At 49.1% G+C, this 10,597-nt stretch overlaps 1 protein-coding gene across 1 annotated transcript; it reads left to right on the forward strand.

Annotated features, from left to right (window-relative positions):
- Positions 1–1,976: 1,976 nt before the first annotated feature.
- Positions 1,977–8,330, forward strand: LOC307064551 (melanoma-associated antigen E1-like; the record flags this gene model as incomplete). The annotated part of the gene is given in 3 exon segments (XM_079721179.1): positions 1,977–3,013; positions 7,271–7,970; positions 7,974–8,330. Coding segments are annotated over 3 exon segments (2,094 nt in total).
- Positions 8,331–10,597: the final 2,267 nt, after the last annotated feature.

Raw genomic sequence — 10,597 nt, forward strand, 5'->3', positions numbered from 1 at the left:
GAGAGGATTGAGAGCACCATCCACCATAGAAGAGGGGGCCCCAAAGAGCCCTCACTGTCAGTCTTGGAGGACCCAGGAATGGCTGTGAGGCTCAGGCCCCCAGATACTTCCGGATGGGGGTGCCGACAGAAATGAGAGCCAAGGTGTGACACCTGCTGACTCAGCTCAGCAGAGGGAAAAGTCCCAGGACCTACCAAGAGTCAATGAAAGGCCCTCGAGCCAGGCCTGCGGGAAGCTCTCCCGGAACCACCCCCCACCTCCCGTCCCGCCCGGCCCCGCCCCGCCCGGCCCCGCCCCGCCCCGCCCCACCCCTGCTGTCCTCCTGGAGCCCAGATGCGCATGACCGGATGTGACGTCCTCCTACGCACGCTGTGGCGGCCGTTGTTGAGAGCTGCTGTTCGGCAAGGGTGAGCCGCGGGAGGAATCCCACGTCTCTTCAGGTGTCAAAGTGTGAGGTAACCCCAGTTAGAAGTGCGGGGACGCCCCCGACACCCCCAATCCCCTTTCCCTCCGAAAACAGGCGGCCACACAGTCCCCGCCCACCCCACCCCTGCTCTCGGCCCAAGAGGCTCGGGCCTGGCTGTTAGGCCCAAAGTCCATCCGCTTCCCCTGCGGGGTCTCGGGCAAGGAAGGCCTCGCCCTGAGGCTGGTGGACCCTGGCTCACCTCAGTTGAGGAAGCGTCCCAGGCCCTGTGGAGTGAAGGACGGGACCCCTGTGGGGACCGAGGGGCTTCACACCCCAAAATGGCGGCCACGCAGACCCCACCCCTGATGTCGACCTAGGAGCCTCCGGGCAGTTCTAAAGACTGAGGGGCTCCCTCAGTGCGAACGCGGACGGACGGACGGACGTGGGAGACCCAGGGAGGAGGGGACCTTGTTCTGAGGGGCTGGCTGCAGGTCAGCAGAGGGAGGATTTCCAGGGCACGGGAGGAGTCAGGGTGAGGACCGTCCTCCCCATCGCAAGGGCACCTCAGAACCCCTCCCCTGTTGTCAGCCGCTTCCTTCTGGCCACACACGGAGAAGGGAGGGCTGCTGTCTGACAGGGGAGGTGCAGGCCAGCAGAAGGCGCGTCCCTAAGCACTGCCAAGAGTCAGCCCAAGCCCTTGAGTGAGGGCCAGTTGGGCCGCCAACCACTGGGCCTCGACCTGTCTGCCGCACGCTGCAGGCTTGGTAAAACTCTGCCACGTGCGGCCGCCTGGTCACCCTCACTGCCTCCTAATGAGACTCAGGGAGGTGCCGGCACTGGTGCGAGCAAATGGTCCTCGGGGCAAGAGAGGAGCTCCAGGCTGCACCGGCTGTCCAGGGAGGACCCCGAGTGAGGACTAAGGGAGTCACCCACCCCGAAGAGAAGGGACCAGAGAGAATATGGCCTGTCCCCTCCTGTCAACCCTTAAACTCCCAAGAAAGGATTGTCAGGCTGAGACTGCCCGTAATTTCCTCTGCCAGGTCCAAGGGAGGTTAGAGCTTTGTTCCGAAGGGGCAGCCACCAGGCAGCAGAAGGGAGGGTCCCAGGACCCTTCGGTGGTGGGCTGAACGCTCCCTCCTTTCCTCCTCCTGGGTGTCATGGAAGATGGTGGTGTCAACTTCAGAGCAGCAGAGGGCATGGGGTGGGGGGGTGGGGGAGTCTTGCCAACAACTGTCATCCTGACTCTGAATGGGAACCGCGGGGACCTACCTCCCCTGCCAGCCCCCACTGTCACCCCCGTACCGCCCAGGCAGGGCTGGCTGGCTGTGCCCCAAGGCTCAGTCGACCGTCCTCCACAGGGCTCTCAGGGGATAGGCTGAGCAGGAGAACAGGAGCCCTGTGGGTCCTCGGGCAGTGCCCTCAAGGACCCTGCAGAGGCGGCCTTGGTTAAAGCCAGGGAGGAATCTCCCCACTGAAGGTGCTCACAGCATCTCCTTGTCCCTCCCCCAGGTGCCCTTGTTGCCTGCCTTCCTGCCCACACTCCCGCCTGCTGGCCCTGACCTCTGCCATCATGCCTCGGGGCCAGAAGAGGAAGCGCCATGCCCAGAAGAAACGCCCCCAGGCCCGGGGGAACACTCAGAGTCTCAAGGGTGCCCAGGCCACTGAGGTGGCGGCGGTGGCAGAGATAGAAGAGTCGCCCTCCTGCCCTGCTTCTGTTTCTCGGGGTACTTCCCCGAGCTCCCCTGCTGCTGGCACTCACCAGGAGCCTCAGGGAGCCCCAGCCACTAGCTCTCGTGATGCAGGGGTTTCATGCCCAGGTTCTGAAGAGGGTGCCCGGAGCCAAGATGAGAAAAGTGCAAGTACCGCCCAGGCAGCACTTTCCATTCACAGCACTTACAGCGATCCTCTGACCAGGAATGTCTGCGAGTTGGTGCAGTTCCTGCTGGAGAAGTACAAGACGAAGGAGCCCATCCTGAAGGCTACACTGCTGAAGATTGTCAACAGGAAGTACAAGAAGCACTTCCCTGAGATCCTCAGGAGAGCCTCTGAGTACATGGAGCTGGTCTTTGACCTCGAGCTGAAGGAGGTCGACCCCAGCAGTCACTCCTACGCCCTCAGCAAGCTGGGCCTCCCCAGCGAGGGAAATCCGAGTGGTGTGTCGGGGCTGCGCACGGCCTCTTTCCTGATAACTGTCCTGAGCAAGATCTTCACGAAGGGCAACCGGGCCACCGAGGAGGAGCTCTGGGAATTCCTCAATGCGTTGGGTTTGTATGCTGGGAGGAGGCACTCGATCTTTGGGGAGCCCAGTGGGCTCATCAAAGATTTCGTGCAGCAGAAGTACCTGACGTACCGCCAGGTGCCCAACAGTGATCCTCCGCGCTATGAGTTCCTGTGGGGCCCGAGAGCCTGCGCTGAAACCAGCAAGATGAACGTGCTGGAGTTTCTGGCCAAGATCAATGATACCGTCCCCAGGGCCTTCGCAGATCTCTATGAGGAGGCTCTGAAAGATGAGGTAGAGAGAGCAGGAGTGAGAGCCGCGGCCAGGGCTGTAGCTGTTGCTGAGCTCAGAGCACCTTCCAGGGCCAAGGCCCGCAGCTCCTCCCACATGTAGGGAGGGAGGCCGCGGGCAGATTGCTCACTTTGTTTTGGAAGAGAGCAGTCAAGCTCCTAAATAGTGCAGAATAGTATTGGTTGAGGGAACAAAACATATATGTTCTTACAGTTTTAAGTAGTATGGTAGTTTAGGTGCAGTTAGTTTTAATAAAATATATATCTTTTTTTCTTTTTTCCATATGAAGAATACCTAGTTAAAGATAGACAGATGATAGGTTGATAAGTAGGTAGAGAGATGCTAGATAGATAGATTTATGATAGAGATGTTTAGTATCTTTTCAAATGTTATTACTGCATTGAAGGTTTATTTTGCTTCAGAATCAAAGTGTATTAATGTCATGGATGTCATGTTTATTGATGCTCAGTTTTAAGATTAAGAGTTTGCTATTTGTAAAAAAAACCTGAAAAGCCTTCACTATTTTCCTTTTGCTACAGAACAAGGTAACATGGCATTGGAATAGGATTTTTCATGGAAATGAGAAAGAATCCCACAAGAAAATATTTGGGATCTCAAAATGGTGATACAAAAGTAAAAGCTGGTTAATTCTTAGTTTGCCTTCTTCTCTTTCTCTTTGCTTGTAAAATTAAAGAATATATACCTAGCTTTGCTTAGGTTATTCAAACTGTTTGAAAATTAAATCATGGCAAATAAGACTTCTTGGTCATTCCTTCTTTTCTCTCTCAAATTAATTGACCATCTTCTCTTTGGAAGCCTCTCCAATACTACTATGGTTGGTAAGAAAATGAAGACCAAGCCACTGCCCATAGAATTTTTAGAGTCTAGCATCAGCTATCATGTAAGGAAGATGGTGAGATACACTCTAAGAAATAAACAAATGAACTTTTATTTTTAAGTGAGGGTGTGGAAGAGGAGGTTCCAAATGAGAGCAAGGAACTGTAAGTTACCTGATGAAGGCCGCGTGGGGTCTTGGGAAACTTCTAGTCCCTCGGCAGGAAGTAATTATCAGGATGCATGGTGGGCTAGATGAAGCTGTGGGAGTGATGGAAAGGGCCACTCAGATGGTGTTTCTCAGAGTTGATAGACTAAACCTGGAATGGAAAACATATCTTCACAGTTAACTTTGGGATGTGGAAAAACCAGAGAGAATCCCCACCTAGGGAATGGAAGGGGTCCTATGCGCTTGCCCCAGGGCAAGTGAACACTCAAACTAGGTGTTTTAGGCATGAGCTGTCCAGAGAGTTTCTGAGAAATAAAGGTGATACTGATTGAAATGAGATGCCAAGAAGCCACTGGACTGTCTCTTTTTGTGGGATGGGATTGCCAGAGCTCGCTCCATTAAAAGGGCATTTTTTTTTTTTTTTTTTTTTTTTTTTTTTGTGGTACGCGGGCCTCTCACTGTTGTGGCCTCTCCCGTTGCAGAGCACAGGCTCCGGATGCGCAGGCTCAGCAGCCATGGCTCACGGGCCCAGCCGCTCCGCGGCATATGGGATCCTCCCAGACCGGGGCACGAACCCGTATCCCCTGCATCGGCAGGCGGACTCTCAACCACTGCGCCACCAGGGAGGCCCAAAAGGGCATTTTAATTAGGTTATTTTGGGTGTAATTTGGCCAACTCTAAGGGAGGGCTCAAATTTTAGTGGCAATGGTATGAATGAAATGAGGGGTGGTTTGGATGAAAAGGCACCTGGGAGGGAAGTTGTTGGTCCTTGAGACAAATGAACTCCTAGTTGCATCCATCTGGAGAAGATGACCCCATACCAATATTAAAACAAATGCTCTAATAGGGAAATACTACTTAGTTTTACTCGCTTGGCATTTTGGCTGATGTGGATTTCTATATTGTTTGGAGTTGCATATTCTCTAATGTAGGCTGGAAATAAAATTCTGTGAAGGAAGTTTGTTATCATTTGGGGTCAAAATCATCTTAGTAATAATTGCCATTCATTGAAAGTACCAAACTTTGTCTCAAACTGCCAGGTGGTTTACATACATATGCCTGCCTGTGGTTCTACACTATAGACTTTTTCAGACTCAGTTTGCAGATAAAGAAGTTGGAATATTCTCAAATTCAAGGCTGGTAAGTGACAGGAGCTGGACTGAACCCTGGCTCTGAATCCCTCTAGAGCCCACACTGTGCCACTCCTCCCAGGCTGCGGCCGACCTTGGGTCACTTCATTTTTCTGCTCACTATTCCAAAATGTATTTCAGGTGTTAAAAAGCAGGACTTCATACCCCGAACATGGTTTTGGAATAAAAAGCTCCAGGAATAAGTAATAAAAATATGAAAATAAAAGTGAGGTACAAATAAGGAAAGAGATAGCATTTGGTGACAATATAACTATCTATGAAGGAAATGTCAGTAAACCTCAAAAGATCAGGGGCTCACACAATCATTTAATTCAGCCCTTTCCCTGTAGAAAGTAAATCTATTAGAATTGAGGTTATATAAGGCTATATCTGGCCAGTGAAGAGAAGGAAGAGATAAGTGTGTTTTCTCTGATAGCACACCTGTGCTGGGGCCATTGCTTGGCTGCAGCTTCCCATCTCACATCACTCCTGGGGCTCAACCTATTCTCTGCAAGAGTTGTTGTAGGGAGATCAATTAAGAGTTTGCAAGGACGTGGCATTTCCCAAGAAGCCTTTCATAGAAGAGATAGGAGTCAAGGTGAAGACTGATGAATGAGGACTGAGGAGACAAAAACCACATAATAACTGAAGTCACAGAGAGACTGGCCTGTGTCTGCTCTCAGAAGGCCAAGGCAGGGCTGCCAGGCTGAGCATCCTCTCACTTATTTTCAGGGTTTAGAGGAACATAAGAGCTTTGGTCTAAATGGGTGACTTTAAGTTGAAAGAAAGAGGAAACTTAGGGCCCTTCAGAAGTCAAGGTGAGGAACCTGAATGAGGACTGAGGGCACACCCCTACCCTGAACAGAGAGAGCCCCAAGGAGCCTGAATCCTGATGTCAACCCTGGAAGGGCACAGGTAGGAGTAGCCTCACGTGGCATTCCCAGACTTTGCCTCTCTAGCACCTCAGGGAGTGAGGACCTTAGTCTGAGGAGAGGGTCCTTAGGTAAACAAACGAAGGAGTCCCAAGCCCTGCCAGGAGTCAAGGTGAGAACACCGAGTGAGGACTTCAGGACACCTCTGCCTTTAGACTGTGAGAGAACCCCACAGAACCATGCCCTTCCTGGGATACCTGGGATACCTGGGCTTTGTTGACATGATGTGACATATTTCCTCCTATGGTGTCACAAGGGGGTGAGGGACACGGTCTAAGGGGTATGGCCTAGGGCCAGCAGTGGGATGACTTCCAGGTTTTTCCAGAGACCAGGTGAATACCCTGAGGACTAAGAGAACCACATACCCCATAACCATAGGATTCATTCCTTACTCTCAGCCTCAGAAGACCAAGGACAGGTATGGTCAGATGAGGAGAATCTCACTTTCTCCTAGGGGTTTCAGGGTGGTGCTGACCTTAGTATAAGGGGCAGGCCTAAGGGTAAGGGAGGGTGGAATTCCAGGCCATGACAGAGGTCAAAGCAAGGACTGAGGGATCATCTATCACCAAATAGAAGTGATAAGGAATCCAGCCCTGCTCCTTGTTACAGCCCTTGAGGATCCAGGGCAGGGCTATCAAGCTGAAGCTCCACCAACACTTATTTATATCAGGTCTATGGGAGGTGAAATCCTTAGTTTGAAGGTGTAGCCACCATTCAATGAAAGGGGTGGGGATATCAGGCCCTATGTGTAGCCAAATTAAGGAACCTTAATGAGGACTGAGGACTCCAGAGGCCAGGACAGAAAACTCCCCACTGAGCAGTCAGTACTGGGGGCACCTGGACAGGGCTGATAAGCTGAGGACCCCCTTCATTTCTTTCTCATAGATCCCAGGGAGGTTTGTGATGTCAACCTCAGAACAGCAGAGAGAATGAGTCCCATGACCTGCCACCAGTTGAATGACGGTCTTGAATGTGACATAACAGACTCCTCAATGTAGAAGACCACCAGCCCCTGCTGTCGCCCCAGCATGCCTGAGGCAGGGGTGGCAGGATGCAGCCTAAAGATCACTCTAATTTCCTTCAACAGGTTTCCCAAGTGACAGGCTGATTAGGAGAACAGGAGCCCTATGGGTTTTTAGAGCAGTGCCCTCAAGGAAAACTACAAATGTAGCCCACCTTATAACCAAGGTGGTAGTTCCCTGCTGAAGCTGCACACTCTCTCAACCTTCCTCATCCAGTGGACCCTTATCCCCTGCTCTTCTACTCACACTCCTGACCATTGTCCCTGAGCACAGTCATCCTGCCTCGGGGTCAGAAGAGTAAGCTCCGCACCTGTGAGAAACGCCACCAGGCCCAAGATGACTCCCAGAGTCACAGGAGAGTTCAGGCCACTGCAGTAAGAGAAGAACCCCCCTCCTCCTCTTCTCCTGTTTTGGAAGATAATCCCCAGAGTTCATCAGCTACTGGGTCAAACAGCACTTCTCAGGGGTCTTCAAAAGCCCCAGCTACTACCGTCACTTCTTCAAGTACTTTTGACACAAGGTCTGATGAAGATGATAACAGTCAAGATGAGGAACATCCATGTTCCTCTGATGTCTCACCTTCTACTGAGACCACATACATTGATACTCTAACTAGTCAGATGGATTTGTTGGAGAAGTTCCTTCTGTACAAATATAAAATGAAGCAGCCCATTATGAAGGAAGACATGCTGAAGATTGTCAACCAAAAGTACCAAGACCGATTTGCTGAGATTCTCAAGAAAGCCTCTGAACGCACTGAGGCTGTCTTTGTGGTGGACTTGAACAAAGTTGACTCAACCATCCACTCATATGACCTTGTCAGCAAGCTGAAACTCCCCAACGATGGGAGGGTGTGTGCTGGTAGGGGGTTACCTAAGACCGGTCTCTTGATGACAGTCTTGGGTGTGATCTTCATGAAGGACAACTGTGCCACTGAGGAAGACACCTGGAAATTCCTGAATATGATGTGAGTATATGCTGGGAAGAAGCACTTCATCTATAGGGAGCCCAGGAAGCTCATCACCAAAGATTTAGTGAGGCTGAAGTACCTGGAGTACCGCCAGGTGCCCAACAGTGATCCTCCGCGCTATGAGTTCCTGTGGGGCCCAAAAGCCCATGCTGAAACCAGCAGAATGAAAATCTTGGAATTTTTGGTGAAGGTCAGCAATATGGTTCCCAGTGCCTTCTCATCACGATATGAAGAAGCTTTTCAAGATGAGGAAGAGAGAGATCGAGCCAAGATTGCAGCCAGGCCTGGAAATACTGTCACTTCCAGGCATGTTTCATGGCCATGTCCAGCAGCTTCTCCCACCCTTACTGAAGTCTGAGACTTTTTAAAAATCATCCAGATAAGAAAATTTGACATCACAATAGGGATTTTTGTTGAAATGGGAAAGAATCCCACAATAAAATTGTTGGGATAATGGAATGAAAAAGTAAAAAATAATTAAAAAGAAAACATGATAAACCTAGATTTTTCTTAATCCTTTCAGTCTTCTGTTTTGTAAAATTAAATGATTTATACCTCAATATGCTTAACTTATTAAAGAAGGTAGGAGGTATTAAATCTTAACAAGTTAGACCTCTTACTCACTTTCTTTTTTATTTCCCAAACGTCAGTTGAGCATCTGCTCTTTAAAAGGCTCTGTGCTAGTACTGGCAATGCTAAGATAAAGACCCAGCCTATGCCCATACAACTTTAGAAGCAAGGAGCTGCAGTCATACAAGATGTTGAGATGCCCTCTATGACTTAGGAGAAAGTAAAAGGATAATCCAGAAAGAATCTACCTGAGTCAGTGTATTGATTTGTTAGGGCTTCCACAACAAAATACCACAGAATGGGTGGCTTAAACAACCGAAATTTATTTTCTCACGGTTCTGGAGGCTGGAAGTCCAAGATGAGGGTTGGTTTCCTCTGAGGCCTCTCTCCTCAGCTGGCAGATGGCCACCCTCTTCACTTGGCTGTCCCTTTGTGTGCATATATCCCTGGTCTCTCCTTTTGTGTCCTAATCTCTTCTTATAAAGACACCAGTCAGATTAGGTTATGGCCCACCCTAATGGCCTCATTTTAACTTAACCAGCTCTATTTAAAGACCTTATCTCCAACTACAGTCGCATTCTGAGGTACTGGGGTTTATGCCTTCAACATGAATTTTTTGGGGGACACAATTCAGCCCCTAACAGACAGAAATCTAAGGTGTCTTTGCTCTTATCTCAATGCAGGAGAATACAGTGCACAGACAGGTATTCTATGCACATTGTCTCCAGGGAGTTTCTGAGAAATAAGGGTTAACGGCCTTGAGGTATGTCAGGGAGGAGGAAATTACCCACTACCCCTTTGAGTTCTTGTGGTTAGACTAATAAAGTTGACACAAGACAGATTAACAGGAGAAAAAGAAAGAAACTGTAATTCATGTGCACGGAGCTGTCATAGAAATGGGACTTAAGAAGTAGCCAAAGCAGGCAGCTTTTATACTTTTTAGACAAGAAACAATAAACTTGTGAGGAATGGACAGGACAAATAAACTTATATTTTGGGTAATTCCTTCAATTAGTAAGGAATCTAAACAGAATTTGGGCTTGGGATAGTAAATTAAAGAAGTAACAAGGTTTGTTTATACAGGCTTCTCTGCCTGAATTCCCTATTTCTGGCTATAAGGGTATCCTTCTACCTCCAGCTGCAGGGAGTGCATCTTTCACATGAGAGATTTACTTCCTGCTTTCAGGGAGACGGAAAGGAGGGTAGGAGTGCCCCTCCTGCACTGGCTGTTTCTTAAATAACTTTAATTCAAAATAATCAATATGCCATGGTGGTATATTTGGGGGCAGCCTGCCCTAAGCCTCAACAGTTCGCTCCTCTGAAACTTCCCTGGCAGTTTCACATATTAAGAGCTGAACTGGTCACTGTGGAGACAGAGAATGGGTTAGTAGAGTCCTCCATTTCATTGAACCAGTTTCTTAGTTCTGAGAACAGTTCAGTTCAGTTCAGTTAAATTGTTGTATCTCATTTCAGGAGGCAGTGATGCAGATGGGCTCCCAAAGCTAGGTCTATGGTGCAAGCAATATCAGGTATTTAGTAAGAGGCATTTCTATGGAAACAAAAGAAAAACAAAGGTTAATGATTGGAGCTGGCTATAAACCAGTTTCTGAGCCCAGGGGGAAGTCAGTCAAGAAGATTTGTAGGTGTCAGGTTCGAAGCATCTATTGCAGTTTGAAATGTCTCTGATGATGTCACTGGGTGTTCAGGTTAACTTTCTGAGTGGCTCATACAGCAACTGGCATGAAGATTGTTTAAATATGAGCTGTTGTGGCAATTTCTCTGATGTTTATATCAAGTCGTCTAGCTTCAGTGTGCAGGGCTTCAGGAAAAGAACAGTTTTAGTTCTCAATGATTCAAGTCAAAAGGATGGGAGAGAGGAGCAGGTCAAGTTGGCAGAGGAGTAGGACATAGAGCTCACCTTCTCCCCGCAGATACATCAAAAGAATGAGAGAAAACAGGAAATGTTAGAGAGTTGCAGCCAGATATTGGAGGAAACTAGAAAAATTCAGGATCCAGTCCAGTTTACAGGTAAATGACAAAACTTCAAGGAAAAGG

This window comes from Hyperoodon ampullatus (assembly GCF_949752795.1).
Source record: "Hyperoodon ampullatus genome assembly, chromosome: 2".
NCBI lineage: Eukaryota > Metazoa > Chordata > Mammalia > Artiodactyla > Ziphiidae > Hyperoodon > Hyperoodon ampullatus.